Raw genomic sequence first — 22550 nt, 5'->3', positions numbered from 1 at the left:
CCACACCCCTCAAAATGTTGATATTGTCTATAATTTTAGGTTTGAGAAATTATACATATATTGTTCTTTGTTTCTAGACTTTTGAAAAGAGTTTTTATAAGTCAGGTTTAATGAAACATAGTTTGCATACAATAAAATTCACCTTTTCTAGTGTACAGTTCTACAGATTTTGACAAATAGATACCATTGGGTCATCAGTACCATTCTCAAGATAATGGAATATTTCTATCACTTCAAAAAGTTTCTTCAGATTCCCTTCATCCCCAGCACCTGACAACCATTGATCTATTTTCTGCCTTTTCCAGAATGTCACATAAATGGAATCATAGAGTAGCTTATTATATCTGGCTTTTTTTCACTTAACATGCATTTGAGATCATCCATGTTTTTGTATATGTCAGAAGTTTGTTCCTTCTTAATGCTTAGTTGTATTTCATTGTATGGATGCATCACAGTTATGCATAGTCACCCACCAGTTTCTGGACACTTGGGTGGTTCCTGGCCTTTTTTCTAACACAACAATAAATTCAGCCTAAATATTTGGCCACTCTCATGCTATATCTATTGTATCATCTCCTTAATTTGTTTCTCTTCTTGTTTGATTACTTCCTCCAAGAATGTCATTCAAATGAATCTTCCATAAGAATATTTGTATATACATTCTCACATTCTAATGACAATATGGCTTAATAGAAAGTAAGTTCAAAGTTATGCTTTTAAATACTTACACATAGAAATATTTTGCTTGAGATAAACCTTTTCAATCTGAAGGTTTTTTCTACCTTGAAATTTATCTCCATTATATCTTCAAATATTTCCTCCTCTCCGTTTTTATATTTCTTCCTTTCTATTCTAGTTTTACCTCGGTATAAGCTAGAAAATTTACAAATAAGCTAACTTGTTTTTTAAAACTTTTTCTACTGCCTCTGGAGGGTTGCTGAAAGTGCTGTTCCAATTACTAATTTATCGTCAGCTGCATCTTTTAGACTATTGCACATTACTAATACGTAGCATCAATATTCATTCTAATTATTATTTTTATACATAATATCTCTGTTTTAGTTTCATATTTTTTCCTGATTCATATTGCTAATATCATAACTCATTTTAAATAAATTTATCATGCTTATTTAAAAATCTTGGTCCATCTGCTCTACTGATCAGTTTCAGATGGCCTATGTTATTCAACTGTGGTCTTTTAACAGTAGTTGCACTCCTCCAGTGTCGAATTCTTTGTCCTGTGAATTCATGTTCCTCTGGGGTTTCACCAACTCTGTCTGATAAACAAGGAAGGCCCAGTGAGTTTGGAGTGGGAGAGTGGTGTGAGCCCAGAAGGAAATCGCTGGCACCAGAGAACCACTGTTTGTCACTCCCAGTTTCTGCCACTTTCCCAGATCTTTCCTCCAGTCAGGTTTCTACCCTTAGGGAGAAGCAGCACCTAAAGGAAGCAATTAACCTAGCAACCCTGAGGGTGGCAGGGGGAAGGGTAGAGGCTCGATTGGGAGGAGGTGGGGGGAGGTCGGTCTGCAGTTTTTTTGTTTTTCTTTTTTTAAATTCCTCACCCCAACAGTGCTTTTGTGCTGGTCTGATATTACCTGGAAAACTACCCCACCAGTCGCTTCGGTTGGACACTACCATTTCAATTGTGAAGTCAGGCAATGATTGTCCTAAGGCAAGGTGGGAGAGCAGTCTGAGTAAACCACCTCAAGAGCGCCGGTCTCCCGGAGTGTCTGGATTCGACTCCTGCCTACACAGCTTAGTGTGTCTCCTCGAACAAGTTGCATCACCGCTGGCCGTGCCTCAGTTTCCCTCCTCCGTAGATTAGGAATAACAATAGCAGTGAGAACAGAATCCAGCACACAGTAAATGCTGCTTACCTGTTTGCTATGTAGAATACACTGTTGCTCGGCCCTCAGGAAGGGTCTGCTGAGACTTTCTACTTCCTGCTCAGAGCAGAGGCCGACCACCCGCCCAAGGTCGTGGCGGCGCAGGCTCAGCTTCAGTGGTCAAAGTGCACATCCTGGGAGCAGCTGCCGCGAGGTGGTTGAAGCAACAGGGCAGAGAAGCGTCTCAGCCTTTTCCTCCCACCAGAGCAGGACCCCAGCTGACAGCGGGTGAGCTGGGCAGAAACCCATGCCGGGAAGAGGCGGACCCAGTGGACCGCGGCGCCCGCAGTCGCCGGACCAGGCGCAGAGGCGAACGGGAGGCGGCGCTGCGCCCTGCCCGCCCCTCCCCGGCCCGGCCCCGGCCTCAGCCCCAGCCCCGGCTCGCGGGCGCTGAGTCTCCGCGTACCGGAGGCGGCGGAGGCTCCCAGTCACCGGCCCGCGCCGGCCAGCGCACGATGCACTGCCTGGGCGCCGAGTACCTGGTAAGCGCCCACAGGGTCGGCCCTCGGGCGAGGAGCCCCGGGGAAGGGTCGGGTCCCCCTCCTGCACTCACCTGCCCCGCCGGACGCTTCCGCCTTTCCCGCGCCTCGGGGATCCCGCCCCCGCTTAGTACCTTGGGGCCACCTGGCGGGGAGGACCCTGGACCCTGCTCCAGTGCTGGGGCGGAGGCGGGGGAGACGCGGGCCGCGGGGCGCAAACTTGGGGCCGCCCTCAGGTGCACCTCCAGGTAAGCACTTGTCGGCAGGGGGCTGAACATCCGCTCCGCACAGGGCAGGTGTTTCAAAGGCTGCGTCAAAGAGCTTCAGGTGGCCACGTAAATAATAATAATAATAATTATTATTATTTTTAAAATTTAGAAAAAGATTGGTTACTTTGACCACTCTTCGAGTAGATTTGGGTTCGGTTTCCAGGTTGAGTCCCCTTGTTTATCTTCTTTTTCTCAACTCTCCCTTTTTCTGGAAGGTTTCTGCAGAAAGAGCCCCTAGGCAAAGGGAGTGGCGACCCCAGATTTATAGGAAATGCACAGATACGGCATGGTTATTCCTGTTCTTTCTCTTTTGGACTGGTTTGGTAAGTGTGGGTGCTTGGGAGGAAAGAGGCCAGAGTGTGTGTGGCGCGTCTGGAAATAACTCTGTCCCAAATGTAAATCGGAGTTGGTACTGCAGTGAGAGACTTCTGCCATTAACCCACAATAAACAGCAGTTAGTACTCGGGAGAATTCTTGTCCTAGACTCGCTAGAAAGGCCGTCTTTTTGCTACAGGCCATTTTTCTAAGGGGTGACTCCATTAGGAAATGGGAATTAACAGTTTACAACGTGATTGCTATTTAGTAAGGCCAATAAGGCCAATGTGTCTCCTCTTACTATCCGAACTTACTAAACAGAAGTTCTTTTACCACCTGCCACACCCCCAAATCAAATATTCTTCAAGCTTTTGGTGCACCTTTAACAAAAAAGCCAGTAAGCCTAGCAATAAATTGCATTTCCTTTAGCTGAACATCACACACGCACGCGCGCGCGCGCGCGCGCGCACACACACACACACACACACACACACAAAGATATGTTGTGTTTAGCAGCCAATACTGTTAACCATAGCTAGCAAGGAATGATTTTTTCCTACTCTAGTTTCCAGGTGTGTATGATTGCTGGTAAACCCCATCAGGCTGTGCAGTTATAATCCTGAGTCTGTTGGAAGCTGAATCTTGCTGCTTTTGTACTTATTTTAGAGTTGTAGGTAACAGCAGAAAACGTCTCACCTGACGTTTTCAAAGGCCACTTTCACGAAATTATCCATGCCAGGCTAAGGCATGCTATTTGCTGCATGGTAAATGATTAATTTATAGAGCAGGGTAATAACTACCAGATAGTAATTACCTTTGTTGAAAAGAATTCCATCTGAATAGGCCCTAAAATGTCATGTTTGTTCTTCTTTCCAAGTAAGAAAGGCATTTGTTCACTTGTTGACTTCAGGCATTTGTTCACTTGTGATCCGTTTCACATAGACAGGTTTGGTTACAGGCACAGTGGAAGGTTAGGTCTGAAACACATAATCAGACTTTTTGCTACTTGTGTTGGAACTCTCCTCTAGGAGCTGGGAGAGACAGTGCACCTGCAATACCTTCTGCTTAACTTCACAGATGGTTGGTGTTTTTATCTGAGACTGCTGTTGTATAAATGCAGGCAGCAACTGGCCTGCCTTGTGCCTGGCAGCTTTGACCTCAAGCTGTTATTGTGATTTAATGATCTGCCTTAGCCCCTCCACAGCTTCAACCTAGGACCTCACTACCAAACTCTCAGCCCAGCAGCTGAGATTCCTGGAGAAAGGCTTTGTAGATGACCTATCACAGCCTGAAGAATTGTGAACCAGCTGAGAGGTGGCACGGAGCTGGAAACTGCTTTAAAGTTACATTTCATTTGCAAAATAAGTCTGAAGTTTTTAATATGTCCAAGTTCTCATTACGGCTTTCTGTTTTAAGAGTCAGAGTCCTTTCTTAGCTCACTGGCTTTTAGTATCTTTTGCAACATTTTTTAGTTGAAGGTATTTAAAACAGAGCAAGGAGGGTTTTGTTTTGTTTTGTTTTGTTTTTTTCCTGTCTCCATTGCTCAGCTTTCAGGTCTTTGACAGATGTCATGACTGGTGATATGCCCAACAGGATTATTATTGATGGTGCTGCCCTGAGTTAGGACTGGACAAAGGCTTGGGGGAAGGGGCCAAAATTATAAGCAGAGATGGTTCTTACAAATGCAGCACCAGCCTGTGTTTATATTTGCATTAAACACAAGGAACAAAGTCTCAAAGTCTGGACTGTCTCTGCCTCTACTTACCCCTCCAGTATCCTCTCCCACCCTGCCTTTTCCTATTCAACCCTCAGGATTCCATTTTCCTGATTTTGCAGGCACAGTTGACAGTGACCACCTTGGTGGCCCCACTAGACCAGTGTACACACCTCCTATATCACCTCTCATATAGAATCGCAATTGCATGTTTGAAATTAGGACAGTGAAGGTTTATAGTAGTAGTTTTTTGGAAGGCTGAGGCAGGAAGATCCCTTGAAGCCAAGGGATCCCTTGAAGTTCAAGACCAGCCTGGGCAATAAAGCAAGACCCTGTGTCTACAAAACATAAAAATAAAAAATAATAATCATAAAGTTGTAGTTTTGTTAGCAGGGACTCAGGAATACTCAAAAACCGCTCCCACCTCTCCTACCCAGAAAAACTTTCCATTCTTCAACACAGGTTTCCAAAGGAAAGAATGATGGTAAATGGAAAACATCACTTTGTTATTAGATTACTGGTGAGCTGGGCAGAAGCACATGACCCCTTTCCTCCCTCTAAGTCCAGACACAGCCAAGACCTTACTACATTCCAACTCGAAAGGACGGGACAAGCATGTCAAGGTGCAGTCAGCTTGCCGTGCCAGCCACATTGGCAAACAGAGTCACACCTACTCCACAGCCTTTAGGTAAAGGGTGAGTGACACACACTGCTAGCAAAGGTGACCCATTCATTCTAGAATCTGACCAGTTAGACTTAGGAGGATCTTGGAGAATGGAGAAGGACAGGGAGCCTCCTTCCCCAGGAGGTCTGCGGCCCGTAAGTCCTGCTTGCCTTCTAGGCTGGGTTCCTGGAGGGCAAGGAGTAGGTTCTGGTCATTCCTGTGTCTCCCAGTAACGAAGTCTCAAGCACACACTGGGTACTTGAAGAATGTTTGTTATTTTGATTTCTAAATTAGTAATAAATGCAGAATATCTAGAAGGTATATGAATTTAGCACAATGTACCTTTGCAGCATAAGGTATCAATACTATATATTAATGAATGATGTATTATATCTGCTCTCCTGGAATGAACTTGTCAATATAGAGTATTAAATGGTATCCTATATATTGTATACAGTAGTGGGAAACTTACTAAGTTTGCATTATGGGAAGATACATATTCAATCTTGGCAGAGAGACTGTCAGTTTAATGGCACAGTTGTTTGAACTGAAATTTCAAATATTCCACATTCACTATGAGACTGGATAGAAATGATGATAGATTGCAAGATGTTCTTATCCAACAGAATTCCTGTGGTTCTTTATTTTTTACATCTTAAGCAGTTATTCCAAAACACTATTTGCAGATTTGTGAACAGTATTTTCATACACATCAACTGTGTTGCTTCTGCAGAATCCCCTAAAAGTAAGAAGAGAAAAAACCAAAAATTAATGGGGGAAAAAAAAAACCCTCAGGGAAAGAATTAGCATAGCCCTGAAGCACTTAAATACAGCAAGAACCTCAAGGGAAGAAAAATTGAGTTGTACCAGTAAAGTTAGACCAAAAAGAAAAATGATAAGACTCTTAAGGAAAAGGGTAAAAAGCACAAAGAGGTAAGAAAATGGAGAGAAATCTGTTTCAGTGGATTAGATTCTCTCTCTACCTAAATTCACAAATAGCAGAAAAGCAGGATGCTGATAGATTGGAGTTGTTGACCCTTGCTGACAGAGCGAAGGGCTGTGATGCTGGAGAGCTTCACGTTCCACCAGGCTCCATTTTATATCAGCATCTGCAGGGGTGTGGGGCACTGTGTGCTCAGTCCTTTGGCCAGGCTCTCATATGCCCCCGGTTTTATGCCCCCGGTTTTGCCAGGTGTTTATCATGGGCTACTCGGTGGTGGCTGGAGCTGCAGGGAGACTCCTCTTCGGCTATGACAGCTTTGGCAACGTGTGTGGCAAGAAGAACTCCCCCGTGGAAGGGGCCCCTCTTTCAGGGCAGGACATGACCCTAAAAAAGTAAGTATCTAAGTAAGTCCCCAGTCTGTAAGGAGCTGAACCTCAAAACTTTGTATAAATTCATCACTTAGAGCCTGGAAACTTTTCCCATTCAAAACTCTGTCAGCCTATTTCATAAAAAGGAACGCTGTGTGTATAGTACAAGTAAGAGTACAAGTTTTAGAATCAGCAGTCCTAAGTTCAAATTCAGCCCATGCTACTTTTCAGCTGTGTGATCTTGGGCAGACTACTTAACCTCTCAAAGCCTAGTTTTCATCTCTCTAAACTAGTTATTATACCTGCCTCACAAGGTTGTTTTAAGGATCCATGAGACACTGCATGAGCTAAGGTGTAATAAACGTTAATTGCTGCTATTATTCTCCATAAGGAATTAGAACCATGTTACCAATAGTATATGTTTGAACCCTACATCATCCACACATTGTTTCTATGTGGAAACACCTGAATGCCACCTGGAACGCTGGGGACCTGTGTCCCACCCCCGCCCCAGCTATGGCACTGCGGTATTGCATTCTTCCCCGCACCCTGCTACCCCAGCTCCCACAGGGAAACAGAAAGGGAAGAGAGGAGATGGGAATCCCCTGGAGGGGAGAGAAATCCCCGACCATGACCTTCTAAGATGGAGACTGCCTTTTAAGAATTTTTAAGATTTTAGCTCTTGCTTCACATGACGGAACAAAAAAATGATTTTTTATTTATTTTTACTTTTTATTTTTTTGAGACAGAGTCTGTCGCCTAGGTTGGAGTTCAGTGGTGTGATCTCGGCTCACTGCAACCTCCGCTTCCCGGGTTCAAGCGATTCTCTTGCCTCAGCCTCCCAAGTAACTGGGACTACAGGCGCCCGCCACCATGCCTGGTTAATTTTTGTATTTTTAGTAGAGATGGAGTTTAGCCAGGATGGTCTCCATCCCCTGACCTTGTGATCTTCCCACCTCGGCCTCCCAAAGTGCTGGGATTACAGCCGTGAGCCACCACACCCAGCCAAAAAAAGGATTTTGAAGACTCAATAATAAAAGTCGCTCCTAGAAGAGAAATCCTAAGGATCTAAATAAATCCTGAATATAAGTTTGGAGTCACCAAATACAAATCTCAGACTAGGCCTCTTATCCTCTTATCCTCCTGTGTGTTCCTCCTAAGGGGGCTCTTGCTATTTCTGGACACGGACTGATGAGGGGGCATTTCTCCTGCATTTGTAGAGCCACTTACAAAGAAGACAGGAGGAGGAAGGGCAACTTAGATGCCCATGCGCTCCTGTTTCACATTGTGTTCATAATGCAGTGTCAAGAAACAGTCATTCCTGGTTGAAGTGAGTATACGTTCCATTATTCTCAAAAGCCAAAAGGTAGAAGCAACTCAAGTGTCCATCAATGGTTGAATGGATAATCAAAATGTGATATGCACATTACAATGAATTATTAAAAAGGAAGGAAATTCTGACACATACTACAACACGGATGAACCTTGAGGATGTCATGCCAAGTGAAATAAACCAGTCACAAAAATACAAACATTGTATGATTCCACTTATAGGAGATATGTAAAGTAGTCAGATTCCTAGAAATGGAAAGTAAAATGGCGATTGCAAAGGGCTGGAAGAAAGCAGGGTGGGAACCTTTTGTTTAATAGGTACAGATTTCAGTTTGGGAAGATGAGTTCTGCGAATGGATGGTGGTGACGATAGCCCAAAAGATTCAGATGGGGCCAGGTGCGGTGGCTCACGCCTGTAATCCCAACACTTTGGAATGCCAAGGTGGACGGATCACAAGGTCAGGAGTTCAAGACCAACCTGGCCAATATCATGAAACCCCGTCTCTACTAGAAATACAAAAATTAGCCAGGCGTAGTGGTGGGTACCTGTAGTCCCAGCTACTCAGAGACTGAGACAGGAGAATCACTTGAACCTGGGAGGCGGAGCTTACAGTGAGCCAAGATTGGGCCATTGCACTCCAGCCTGGGCGACAGAGCGAGACTCTGTCTCAAAAAAAAAAAAAAGTGATTCAGATGGTAAATTTTATGTATATTTTAACACAATTTTAAAACTTTTTCAAAAATATATATATCACACACCCAGGAAATCTGTTCCTCATCTCCTCTTGCACCCACCTTCTCCCATCCCCAACAAGAGGGAAAAAAACCTTCTGGGACCACTTCTCAAGGTCTCTCCCATAGAGGACAGCCTATGGGGTCTTCCTCTGCCATTCCTGGGGTCTCGGAACCTGGATAAGTGGTGCACAAAGGTCTGGAAGCTGTGGCTGCTAGCGCATAACCTGCTGATGGCAACACCAGTTTCGTTCTTGTGCCTGCTCTACCCTGCCCCTGGGGAGCTGCAGGAGGGATCTCCTGAGTGTCCTGGCTCTCAACCTATGAGAAAGGGGGAAAGACAAGCCTTTAGTTCCCAGCATTGTCCCCTCCTTTCCACTTCTCACTTCCCTGTGTTCACTTATTCTCGGAAGCATATTTGAACACTCTTAGGTACAAATGTGTTATCCATGGAGTCCATTGAATAGTTTGTGCATTTGGCCTGATCTAGTGATCAATGGACAGTTTAATCAATTGCTTCTTTTCCTCAGATTTTCTCAGATAACTCCTAGTGTTATCTCCCAGAAAACACTAAATCTAGAGAAATAAAGTTTTGTTAACATTTTTGGATCATTTCCAAGCTGCACAGCCTCATGGATGATCACCAGTAGGCATAATAAGTGTTCAATTATGCTGAAACAACTGTGAAAGTGTGCCTGGGTGATCCCTGCATTTGATAGCATGTGGATATTTTTTAAGGCCCACAATTAAGCCCAGTGAAGAGGCAATGCTCTAACACATTCTTCTGTTTCATCTATTTCCTAGACACGTGTTCTTTATGAATTCCTGCAACCTGGAAGTCAAAGGTATGCGGCTCGACCGCACGGCCCTCTGTGTATCCAGCTGCCCTGAAGAGCAGCTTGACTCCCTGGAAGAGGTCCAGCTGTTTGCAAACACCAGTGGTAGGTACTGAAGCCTGGTTCATTCTTTTCCCCATGGTGGGGTAAGCTATGGGAACTTAGATGAGATCATTTATCCTGACCCTGCTTTCTCTGGAAAGCTGAAAGGTTTACTTCCTTGCGGGTGCCTCCTCTTGTGTGGAAAAGGCTGTCAGCACGTTCTCTTGAGCTTGTTCAGGTTATTTTTGTTCTGTATGGATTTATCTGAAGCCCTAGCTGTTCCATGTATGCTCCCTGCCACTGCGGGGGAATGGTTGTCCATAGAGAGAGAGAGGACACAGCCCACATTTGGGGCCAAAGGCAGGGTCAGAAGGAAGTCAGAGAGCTCCATGCACATGGGCACATCCAATCCTAGAGATGTACGGGCAGGCTGTGGGTTGAATTGCCGACAAATAGATCTTTTCATGAGATTGTCGGGGCTAAAAGATACTTCCACTGAGCAGTGAGATATCACAAGTTGTACTAAAAGCATTTGTATAACTGAAATATCTTGTACTGGGTCCACTGTTTAGAATTTTATCTGCCTGAAAAATGGTTTGCCAGATTTTTAGAAATTATTTGCAAAGCCAGGTTTAAACTATCAAGCTTCCACAAGAAATTGTTTTCAAATACGCTTCAGATTATTTTAGGACCAATTATATAACTTTTAGTTTTGAATTTGGGGTTTTGAAGAGAAAGTAAGGAAGAGAGGCCCTCACTAGACCTCAGATTATATGACTATTCTTTTTGTGTTTCTGTCACCCATAGACCTTGTAGCTGATTCTTTCTCCTTTCTGGTTTGGTAACATGACTGTGGTTTCCTTACTGACTCACCTGGGAAGATGGTATAATGTCTATTTGTTCTGCTTCCAGGGTCTTTCCTGTGTGTTTATAGTTTGAATTCCTCCAACTATACCCACAGTCCAAAAGCAGACTCACTGTGCCCCAGGCTACCGGTTCCTCCAAGGTAAAAGCTTCCATACTTTTTCCTTAACCCTCAACAAAAGTTACTGCATACTTGGTGTGCATCTGTTACTCTTATAGGCATTGTGAGAAGGAGATATCAGAAGAGCCCCTGCCTGCAGGGAGCTTACAATCTATGGAAGCCAGGGATAAAAACATGGCGGGACTATTTGCAGTATGCCTGTGGACAGTGGATTAGAAATCAGGCTAAATAAGGAGAAAATTCAGCAAACAATAAAAATATACATAGTCTTCAAAGAACACTAGAACTAGCAAGAAGTGACATATGAACTATTACTAACAGGGTGATTTTATAAATTAGTGTGTATTTTTTTCTACTCCAACTATTTATTGCAAAGTAGAAATCATTTACTTTGGCTGGGCATGGTGGCTCATGCCTGTAATCCCAGCACTTTGGGAGACGGAGGCAGGCAGATCACGAGGTCAGAAGATGGAGACCATCCTGGCCAACATGGTGAATCCCCATCTTTACTAAAAATACAAAAATTAGCTGGGTGTGGTGGCACGTGCCTGTAGTCCCAGCTACTTGGGAGGCTGAGGCAGAAGAATCGCTTGAACTCGGGAAGTGGAGGTTGCAGTGAGCCGAGATCACGCCACTGCATTCCAGCCTGGTGACAGAGTGAGACTCTGTCTCAAAAAAAAAGAAAGAAATCATTTACTTTTGGCTTTTTATCACAATCAGACTTTGTTAGTTTTTATTGCTCTAGATATCTTCATAAGAAACAGACCAGATAGACAAGGCCAAGTGAGCACCACACCTTTCTTCTCAATGAAAACAGAAAGCACAGGTCCTTGTCAAGAGTACATTTGGTGGGCTCCTTGCAAGGTCTTATTCACCCCTATAAATTAGTGTACTACCTGGCACATGGTAGGCACCTTACAAATATTTGTAGAATAAAGTTGTAATGATAGAGCAGTGGTTACATTGCCATGGCGAATGGCACATGTTTACACCTTTGAGAAGACTAAGGGGAAAGACAGAATGAGTATTTATTGCCACCATCATGATGCTGAGATGTACTAAAGGAAAACTTGTATTGATTTTGAATTGTCATTCTTTTGAAAGATGTGAGTATGTTTACAATGTAGGAGACGAGACCTCTCTGAAAAATCCCTGAGAAATAATGATGATTTAATTAAAACAAAGCATTATTCCAATCCTCTAGGATGGTGTTTATTGAACTCTTGTTTGGGACTTACAGTAAGAAATTTATTACATCCCAACTCCTGTATGCACATACCTTCATATGTCCTTATGTATATAAAACAATACTAGAAATCTCACAAAGCAACCTTTACCCTTATTACATATGATTCACACCCTTAGTTACTATTCTGTTGCCTTTTTAAAAATAATGTATTTCATAGTCTTCTAACTGGTTGCAAGTGAAGCTTGAAAAATGCTCATCTAGCAGGTGCTCACACAAACACAGAAAGACTTGAGTAGGTTTTAATCACATCGAAGGCAGAAAATAGCCATTTGGTGACATTCTTTTCTAAAATAAATACTCCATGTTGTAAGTAATTGAAGGAGGAGAGAGCTATTTGCTGAGGAGAATACCCATTTCATTTTTCTATAATTTTTTTTTTTTTTTTTTTGAGACAGAGTCTTGCTCTTGTCACCCAGGCTGGAGTGCAATGGTGCGCTCTCAGCTCACTGCAACCTCCATCTCCCAGGTTCAAGCGATTCTCCTGCCTCAGTCTCCCAAGTAGCTGGGACTACAGGCACATGCCACCACGCCCAGCTAATTTTTGTATTTTTAGTAGAGATGGGGTTTCTCCATGTTGGCCAGGCTGGTCTTGATCTCTTGACCTTGTGATATGCCTGCCTCGGCCTCCCAAAGTGCTGGGATTACAGGCATGAGCCACCGCACCTGGCCTATAATATCTTATTTTAAAATTCTGGTAATTGTAAATGTGTTTATGATACTTTACATTCTGGTAAAATGTAAGTATCATAAACATCTTAATGAAACATACTGTACCCAATTAAAAAAAAACTAGAATGTTTTAGTAATAGTTGGAAGGAAAATTCTCTAGCACTTGGAGAGGAGGACTTTTTTAAGAACACAATTTGTAACTGTAGATGTAACTACAGATGTAATTGAAAGAGAATGGAATTTTTAAGGTTGTAATTTAACCGGAGTTGGATAAACTCTCCTCTTACTATAAATGGGATGGCAACCATAATTCCACAGGAAGCTTCTATCTTGATACTTATGATGATAATAACAAACACTTATTGAGCTTTTGATACTTTTCTAAATCCTTAACATAATTTGGGCCCCAGAAAACATCTACATTGTAGGTATTGTTTTCATCCGTATCTTACAACTGAGAAAACTGATGCAGAGAGGTTTGAGGTCATACACCCAGCAAATGGAAAAGCTGGCATTCAAACCCAAGCAGCGTCTTATGTTTGAGTCAAGACTTGATTTTATTTTGACTGGTGAGTGGCTTTCCTAGACTCACATCAAGCTGGGAGAAAGAGTCCCCATACCCTGTGTCATAATAGCACCATTTCTTCTCACTCTCAAACCAGCCCTAGTCCTTTTCACCCTAAATGCAAGTGTTTCCAATACTAACTTTTCAAGTAAAGACAAAACCCTTGACTGAGTGGCCTTTTTTAGACAGAATGAGAGAGAGAGAGAGAGAGAAATAGCCTCAAGGGCTCCATTCCCCTTTCCTGCACAAGCAAGTGTTTGTTTAAGGTGAAAATGATCATATTTATCATGGAATAGCAGTGCCAAGACTGAAAAGCTGGAAAACATGAGAAGGGTGGCTACAGGGCCAAAGAATATTTTCTAAATACCTCTTTTTGACTGAACTGATTGTTTCTTCCTCCTGTGTTGATCATGTGAGGTATAACATACCCTTTTAGAGTAATGGCTAAATATCAAGAAGTTTATGGACCTAGGTATGAGCTTTTAAGAGCAGTGAAAAAGCACTGCAGAAGATAACAAGCAAATAGATCTTTTTTCACTTTGGTGTTCAACATGGTAATGTATTTTTAGCCCCCCATGTATTCAAAATCTAAAAGGCATGGATATTTTCCCCCCAGTAAATTCTAGTTCTACCCTCCCACATAGGTGCCCACGCATGTCACTGCATGGTTTGCTCAGCTGAATTCCATATACATGGTGATCTAAATATACAGGCAGCTTGCCCAATGACTTCCTGCAAGTTTGAGTGGCTTTGCTAATGGGAAGAAGAAAAGCAGAAGTGGTGAAGAAACCTCAGGCCATGGCCTAAAGATGCATCCCTGTGAGCCGGACATGGTGGCTCACATCTGTAATCCCAGCACTTTGGGAAGGCAAGGCGGGCGGATCACCTGAGGTCAGGACCAGCTTGGCCAACAATGGTGAAACCCTGTCTCTACTAACAATACAAAAATTCGCTGGGCGTGGTGGTGGGCACCTGTAATTCCAACTCCTCGGGAGGTTGAGGCAAGAGAATCTCTTGAACCCGGGAGGCGGAGGTTGCAGTGAGCCGAGATCACGCCCTGGCACTCCAGCCTGGGTGACAAGAGCAAAACTCCATCTAAAAAAAAAGATGCATCCCTAGCCCAGCTAATGAAATATTCTAAATCTCGAAAGGAGTGGTAGTTGCATAGATGTATATGTTTATCAAAGTCTCTAATTTTATGTTTAAGATCAGTGCATTTCATTGTATATAAATTTTGCCTCAGTAAAAATAAGAGGAATTCCTTACGTTCTGAAGTGTATTAAGTTAAAAAAAAAAAAAAAAAGCAAATAATAGAACAGTGTGCAGTATACTGTCTTTTGCATAAAAAGTGGAAAATATAAGTATATATAAACATATAACTATATACATATAGGTATATATTTGCTTGTATAACCATTACATCAAGCATGACTTACAGGATGTAGTCAGAAAGCAATTTAATTTTTGTCTTTCTCTGTCTCTTTAAATTTATTCAGTGGGACTAGTTTTTTCTGCCCCTGAATAAAAACACAGGCAATTTCCAAGGCTTCTCTGGTAACTTTTAGGTAATATATACTGAGTCACTTTAAGTTGTAACAGACACTTTCAATTCAATAATTAAAATGTTCAGCCCCGACCAGGCACAGTGGGTCATGCCTGCAATCCCAACATTTTGGGAGGCCAGGGCTGTAGGATTGCCTGAGGCCAGGAGTTCAAGACCAGCCTGGACAACATAATGAGACCTTGTCTCTACAAAAAATTTAAAAATTAGATTGGCATAGTAGAACATGACTGTGGTCCTAGCTGAAGCTGAGGTGGGAGGATCTCTTGAGCCCAGGAGTTTGAGGTTGTAGTGAGCTGTGACCATGCCACTGCACTCTAGCCTTGGTGACAGAGCAAGACCCTTTCTCAAAAATTTTTTTAAAAATTAAAAAATATTCAGCCTGATGTGATAAAGTTCTCACTTGATTGGAGGTTCAAACTTCTGCCCCCTGCATGCTTGGCCGTGGAGCAAGTGGGAAGGCCACAGTCCAGGAAGGAGGTTGTAGTCAGCTGCTCTTCTCCTCTGTTTATTCCTCCCCTCCTCTCCCAGCTTGCTAAAACAGGTTTTGCCTAAGGGGCTGGTGCAGCAAAAGTGAAGATAAGAAAAGAGTAGCAGGAACACATTTACTTGTCTGACACTAGCACCAGCATTCTCTGGGCTTGGTAGATGTCCTGGCCAGCTCTTTCCCTCATGAGCGTGTTTTGGGTTCTTCGGGGCTCCTTCAGCTGCAATGCCTTTCATGTAGTCCAGTACATCTGTGCTCTGGCTGGTCATGTGAGAGCCTTCCTCAGAGAGCTGTCTTAGCCCTGTAGAAGTCCTGTCACTGGGACTTGTGCACATGCAGCCCACAATTTGACCCCAGGAAGCCCTCTGCACCCTTTGCCCTGACAAATGCCCTGGGGCTCTTAACTCCCCAGCTGTAGCTCTCTGCTCTGTTATTAAAGCTGCTCGCCCTCCAGATTTTTTTGGGTGGCTCAGACCTTAAGCCAGGGGATTCCCTAAGCTCTGTGAGTTTTCCATGAAACCCTTCTCATCTGACTTAGGAGTAGTACCCTTCACCCTCTTGCCCTTGGGAATGGGGATGGAGTCACATGACAAGTCTAGTTAAAAAAAAAAAAAAAAATTCAACTCTTCAAAATTACTCTTCTAATGATTCTCTGCACTTGTCATCACCTGTGCAGAGTGGATTTTACTATATGCAAATAAAAATTAAAATCAAGATGTCTGGAGATCTTAGGATAAGAGTGTAGAGGGTGACAAATTACAAAGAAGGAGCTGATGTGAGTAACTTTGGAAAACAGCTTTGTAACTAGATACTGTAAGCTAAAAACAAAAGGAACTGTACATAAACATTGTACGTCAGATAGTACACTCGTTTATCACATAGCTACTGGTTAACAATTGTTTTCATTGTTTTCTTTTTTTTTTTTTAAATTCCCTAAACAGTAGAGTGTAATGGTTAGCAATTCTGAAACTACATACGAGAATCGATTATAAGACCTAGAATCAGTAATATCCCACCATACCCAATACCCAGATCATGGTTTCTAATCGTCAGTCTTCAAGGGTTCTTTGGAGAAATGTCAGGCTCTAGGACCTGGATAAGGAAAACACCAGCTACGCCTGGTATCATCCTCTAGCATCAGAAAGTAAGGAAGTGCTCAAGAAACAAAAAGAATGGGTCTTGTCAAAAGGACACAGATGCCTCGTAGTGGCCAAAACTGGAATAGATTGAATAACACAATTACAGATTATAACCCAAAGAAAAGAATGAATGTCCATGAGGCCATACTGATATAAATAAATAATTGAATAAATAAATAAATGGGGGAAAGGGATAAATCTTTTTTTTTTGAAACAGAGTCTTGCTCTGTTTTCCAGGCTGGAGTGCAGTGGTGTGATCTCGGCTCACTGCAACCTATACCTCCCGGGTTCAAGCGATTCTCCTGCCTCAGCCTCCTGAGTAGCTGGGATTACAGGTGCCCGCTACCATGCCCAGCTAATTTTTGTATTTTTAGTAGAGATGGGATTTCACCATGTTGGCAAGGCTTGTCTCAAAATCCTGACCTCAAGTGATCCACTCGTCTTGGCCTCCCAAAGTGCTAGGATTACAGGTGTGAGCCACTGCGCCCGGTGAAAGGGATAAATCTTTACTTCTTCCTCCCAGAGGTGGAATTTCCCTCCCTTTGAGAGTGGGCTAGGCTTAGTGACTCATTTCCAAGAAATAGAGAGGGAAAAGAGAAAAATAACAACTTTACATGGAGAAACCTGGCAGGTACCACCTTAACCAGGTGATCAAGATCAACTTCACCAGTGTAGTCATGTTCCCTGATAGGATGAGAAAGGCACTTCACCTCTGTGGCAGTCTCCCAAAAACCTGTTGACTGTAGTCTAATCATGAGAAAACATGGAGAAATTCTACAAATTTAGGGACATTTTACAAAATACCTGACTATGAATCTTCAGAAATGCCAAGGTCACGAGAAACAAGGAAAAACTAAGAAACTTGGCACAGTCCAGGCATAGTGGTTCACACCTGTAATCCTAACACTTTGGGAGCAGAGGTGGGAGGATGGCTTGAACTCAGGAGTTCAAGACTGGTTTGGGCAACATAGCAAGACTCTGTCTCTACAAAATATATAAACTGTCATGACCAAAGAGGAGACATGACAATTAAATGCCATGTGCTATCCTGCATTGGATCCTGGAATGGAAAAAGGATGTTATGGTACAATCCAAATAAAGGCTGTAGTTTAGTTAGTAGTTTAGTGCCAATGTTAAATCTTAATTTTCACAAATATACTGTGGTTAGGTAAGACATTCACGTTAGGGGAAGGTGAGTGAAGGATACACAGAGGAACCCTCTACTATTGTTGCAATTCTTTTGTAACTCTAAAATTATTCAGAAATTAAAAGTTTATTTTAAAAAATGCTCTTCTTATCAACTTCCAACTCTTTTATGCTCTCAGAATGGATGTGGGCTTGAGAATAATCTAACCACTTTTCTCCCACCTCTTTTTTGGCACACCCTGAATGGTGGAGTCTGGCATCTCATTTTGGAGTATAATTTTTATTATATTTGGGCTCAGCTGCAAATTCCATTTAAATTTCCTGTGATACTTACATATGCTAATAAAAGTCTCCAGAATGGTTTGCAGGACACCAAAAACACTGGATGCCTGTGAGGAAATGTACTTCAGTAGCTCAGGGACAAGGAAATGCAATTTCTTGCTGTTTGGTCTTTTGTACCTTTTGGAATTTAAGCCATGTGAATGTATTACCCCTTCAAAAATGTAATTTAAAAAAATACCCTTTGTGTTACTTTTCTCTTGAACCAGTATCCAGTGACTCAGGAACTGTTTCTATTGAGACTTCTGGAGAAAGATTCTTCCATGTGTTCTAGGTTGTGCTTCATTAGAAATTTGGAAAGTCATTTCTTTTCTTCAGGGCAATGAAATCTTGTTAACATTTGGGTTCTCCTTTGTTTCATTCTTATGCATTGCACAAAATGATTGGTGATTGGGTTTTGAGCAGCTTTTTAGATAATTTGACACTTCTTTGGTTGGGATTATTTCCACCATTTGGGGTTCATGGAAAGAAAGAAGAACAGGACCCGGCGAAGGTATCAGTGGCCTTATGAAGATTCATTAGAATGCATATTCCTCGGCTATTTTACATTTCAGGAAGGGGCTAAAAAAAGGCCAACTTTCTCATCTACCCAAGGCAGTTAACTGCAGCGTCAGTCATACATTTACTATTCATTTATTGAGCACCCACTGTTCATAGCAAGGCTCTCAAGTCTCGTATGCCTTCCTAAACAGGACGGAATTAAGCTAATAGTGTCATTAACATGGCTTCTGTCTCATCCAGTTCACATCCCTAATAGTTCCTTGCAGAAATAAAGTTCTTTTGTTGGAGTTGGTAGTTTGTTTCTAAGAAGGGCTAAGACAGGAGAGTAAAAAATGTGGTTCCCGCTGGGCACAGTGGCTCATGCCTGTAATCCCAACACTTTGGGACGTCAAGGTGGGTGGATCATTTGAGCTCATGTTGCCCCCAGCCTGGGCAACATGGTGAAACTCTGTCTCTACAAAAAACAAAAATCAGCTGCGTGTCGTGGCACATGCTTGTAGCAGGAAGCTGAGGTGGGAGAATAGCTTGGGCCCTGGAGGCGGAGGTTGCACTGACCGGTGATCGAGCCACTGTACTCCAGCGCGGGTGACAGAGCCAGACCCTGTCTCAAAAAAAAAAAAAAGTGGTTACCCATAAATAAAATGTAGTACATGTACACATACCACAGAGTAGTATTTAGCCTTAAAAAAGAAGAAATCCTGCTATTTGCAACAATATGGATGAACCAGAGGATATTATGTTAAATGAAATAAATCAGGTACATAAGGGCAAATCTCATGCATGATCCTAGTTTTATGTGGAATCTAAAAAAGTCAAATTCATGGAAACAGAATAGAATGCTGGTTATTAGGGATGCGGGCAGGGGAAATGAAAGATGTTGATCAAAGGATACAAGTTTCTGTTACGTAGGGTGAATAAATTCTAGATACATGAAGTAGTGCATGGTGACTATAGTTCATAATACTGTATTGTATATTTGAAATTTGATACAACAGATCTTCAGTGTTCTCAAAATACGATAACTATGGGAATTGATGGATACGTTCATTAGCTTAACTGTAGCAATCATTGCACAAAGTTTATATATATCAAAACATCACCTTGTATACCTTAAATATATGCAATTTTTATTTTTAAAAATGTTGCTCCCCAAGTTTAGGTTTTTGGTTTCTGTGAGTCCCCATAATCAACTTCCTATTCAGAACACAACTAATCGATGCAGCAGAGCACACCTGCCTGGCTTTCTAAGGTGTGCTCTGCAAATGGCATGCTGGGCCCTGCTCTATTGCTATAGTTCTTAAGCATTTTTGGTTATTGAGAATGTTAAGTAAACATCTTTTAAAGATAAATATTAAATAAACATTTTTGCCATGTTTTTTATTTCTATTTTTAGCAAGCCATTTCCCTTATTTAACCGATGCATCCCTCAAACACCTGAGTGCTACTCCCTGTTTGCATCTGTTTGGATAAATGATGGTGACACCCTCCACCGAATTCTAAGTGGAATCATGTCGGGAAGAGATACAATCCTTGGCCTGTGTATCCTCACATTAGGTAATTCCCAGTTAAGTTAATTTTAGTAATTGTTTACGGAATGCCAAAGTTCCTAGCACTTTTATACATTGTACAATGAAAATTAGCCTCTTGATTTAAATTTAAAACTTTGTATTTTTTATAGATATTTTCGGTGTTTCAGATTTAAGGGGGATGGGGCAATAAGAATAGAGGAACAGCTGGCCCTCTGGCAGTAAGCCTCAGTGGGTGGGGTTGTCTTGATATACTGACCATGCCCTAGTGTCCGCTCCTCACTGGGGATGGGTATATAAAGCAGATTGCTAATTTGTGGATGGGACATGAAAAATACAACTGTCAGGGTGACCAGAAACCATGTCTTCTGGCCAAACATGCCTCCACCTGTAGGTGAACTAGATCAGAAGGCTGCTTGGTGAGCAGGGCAAGGACATGTGTGTATCTATGTTAAATGGAGTCAGACTGCAAGGGCCTGCTGTATCCTGCTCCTCTAAGAGACATACCTGATTTGGGTTGTGGACAGGTCAAGGCCTCGAGCCTTCTCTGGGCATTTCTGGAAGCAGCTACCCACTCTTGACCTTTTGAGTTCCCATTTTCTGTGTTTCAGTTGGCTGAAATCAAGAGCCAACTTTCTCTTTGAACAGGTTAATACACTCTGCTCCTTTAGACAGTGGTAAGAGCCTGTTGTCTCCTTGCTTTCCAGTGGCAGCCCCCCAACCTGTTGGTTGAGAGAAACTCTTTGGTCAGACATTAACATATTTCTAACAGTTAACAAATTGAGTTTTCCACAGTTTCTTTACTAAAAGGTTCCTAATTCCTAAATGCTTGGGGATATTTAACTAGTCACTATTATGACTTTCAGACTTCTTATTTAGGCTGAAAATGACTTCAGTTGACTCAAACAAGATGCTTTGACTACCAGATACTGGCTTGGTTACAATATATAACAAAAAATCCTCAGGTTATTCCTGATATCTTATAGAATGACCTAATGTCCCTGCAAGGACATAGTCATGTACTTATTAGATTCATAATGGTATTAACAGCTGTCGTTTACTGTGCCAGGCATTGTACTTATTCTTCACTCATTAAAACCTCATCAGAATCCCAGTACCACTCATAGGAGAGGAAACTGAGGCTTAGAGAGGTTTAGAACTTGGCTGGTATTGCACACCTAGGAGAAGAGGTGGCAGAACTAAGACTCAAACCCAGATCTGTGTGATCCCAAAACCCACTTTACTAAACATAACTCCGATCTAGATGCAATCCTAATTTCCTATGTCAAAAAAAGTACATACAGCTTATTTCATGGTTAGGATCTTAAATTCTTCATTTTAAAGACATTAATCTTTCATATTTAATAAGAGTACCTTAGAACATGTAAAGTCAGAACTTTACATAAGCCCAGTAAAGTCAAAAGATTTAAGTGTGATAAGAATTTTTTTATATATATATTTTTTAAGTTCTAGGGTACATGTGCACAACGTGCAGGTTTGTTACATATGTATACAGGTGCCATGTTGGTGTGCTGCACCCATGTGATAAGAATTTTAAATGGTTCATTTGAACTTGTAGGAAAAAAAGATTTGGGCATTTGAGAATAATATTGCTATAAATTTTTTTTCTTTTTTTTTTTTTTTTTACTGAGACAGAGTCTTGCTCTGTCGCCCAGGCTGGAGTGCAGTGGCACCATCTTGGCTCACTGTAAGCTCCGCCTCCCAAGTTCAAGCGATTGTCGTGCCTCAGCCTCCTGAGTAGCTGGGATTACAGGTGCCTGCCACCAAGCCCGGCTAATTTTTTGTATTTTTGGTAGAGACAGGGTTTCGCCATGTTGGCCAGGCTGTTCTCAAATTCCTGACCTCAGGTGATCCACCCGCCTCAGCCTCCCAAAGTGCTGGGATTATAGGCATGAGCCACCATGCCCAGCCAAAACTTTTTTATTTTTAAGAAGAATACTAGGACTTCCAGAGACTGGCTTACCACACTTGATTGAATGGTGCGTCAGAGACTGCCCCGCATATACCTTGTTATTTTTATTTAGTGTTTAGTAGATATCCCAAGATATTTAGGGTTTGAATGAAATCCTCAGCCATCACTGTTCTATTCTGGAGGGTTTTGTCATTGCAGTGCTACCATCATCTCCCCTACCCTTTGTTGCTATTGAGGTTTATGTGTTTTGCTTAATTTTTCAGCCTTGTCTTTGGCCATGATGTTTACCTTCAGATTCATCACCACCCTTCTGGTTAACATTTTCATTTCATTGGTTATTTTGGGATTGTTGTGTAAGTATTTCTCTACTTGACTGATTTCTTTTTGATTAAATGAAAAGCCTTTCCATTAAGTATAGAACTTAAACATTGGCATTTTTAAGCTACATGGAGTCTTAAAGAGTATCTAGCCCTGTCACTTTACAAATGAGAAATCTCGGCCCCAGGGAGGACAACGGGAGTTACTATGTCTCACAGACAGTGCAAAGTTAATGACCAATCTTTTTTCTTTTCTTTTTTTTTTTTTTTGTCTTTCTGTCTTTCTCTATTTCTGTCTTTCTGTCTTTCTCTTTCTTTCTCTTTCTCTCTTTCTCTTTCTTTCTCTCCTTCCTTCCTTCCTTTCTTTCTTTCTTTCTTTCTTTCTTTCTCTCTCTCTCTCTCTCTCTTTCTTTCTTTCTTTCTTTCTTTCTTTCTTTCTTTCTTTCTTTCTTTCTTTCTTTCTCTCTCTCTCTCTCTCTCTTTCTTTCTTTCTTTCTTTCTTTCTTTCTTTCTTTCTTTCTTTCTTTCTTTCTTTCTTTCTTTCTTTCTTTCT

The 22550-nt window shown here is 42.0% G+C and overlaps 1 protein-coding gene across 8 annotated transcripts in view; it reads left to right on the top strand.

Annotated features, from left to right (window-relative positions):
* Window positions 1-2232: 2232 nt before the first annotated feature.
* Window positions 2233-22550, top strand: part of SLC44A3 (solute carrier family 44, member 3) — a 74719-nt gene continuing 54401 nt past the window's right edge. For 2 of the 8 annotated variants that reach the window (XM_011991496.1, XM_011991495.1), the window contains exons 1-7: window positions 2238-2368; window positions 2850-2957; window positions 6520-6662; window positions 9507-9643; window positions 10493-10586; window positions 19615-19775; window positions 21944-22033. In XM_011991496.1, coding sequence (XP_011846886.1) covers window positions 2342-2368; window positions 2850-2957; window positions 6520-6662; window positions 9507-9643; window positions 10493-10586; window positions 19615-19775; window positions 21944-22033 — 760 coding nt within the window. In that variant the 5' untranslated portion in view covers window positions 2238-2341. Of the gene's footprint in view, window positions 2369-2433; window positions 2614-2849; window positions 2958-6519; window positions 6663-7858; window positions 7969-9506; window positions 9644-10492; window positions 10587-19614; window positions 19776-21943; window positions 22034-22550 lie in introns of those variants that run through there. The other 6 variants (XM_011991497.1, XM_011991498.1, XM_011991500.1 and 3 more) reach the window with 6 other exon arrangements.

Source organism: Mandrillus leucophaeus, unplaced genomic scaffold (genome assembly GCF_000951045.1).
Source record: "Mandrillus leucophaeus isolate KB7577 unplaced genomic scaffold, Mleu.le_1.0 Scaffold397, whole genome shotgun sequence".
Lineage (NCBI taxonomy): Eukaryota > Metazoa > Chordata > Mammalia > Primates > Cercopithecidae > Mandrillus > Mandrillus leucophaeus.
The sequence above is the reverse complement of the archived record's forward strand: the minus strand, read 5'-3'. Positions and strand labels throughout refer to the sequence as shown.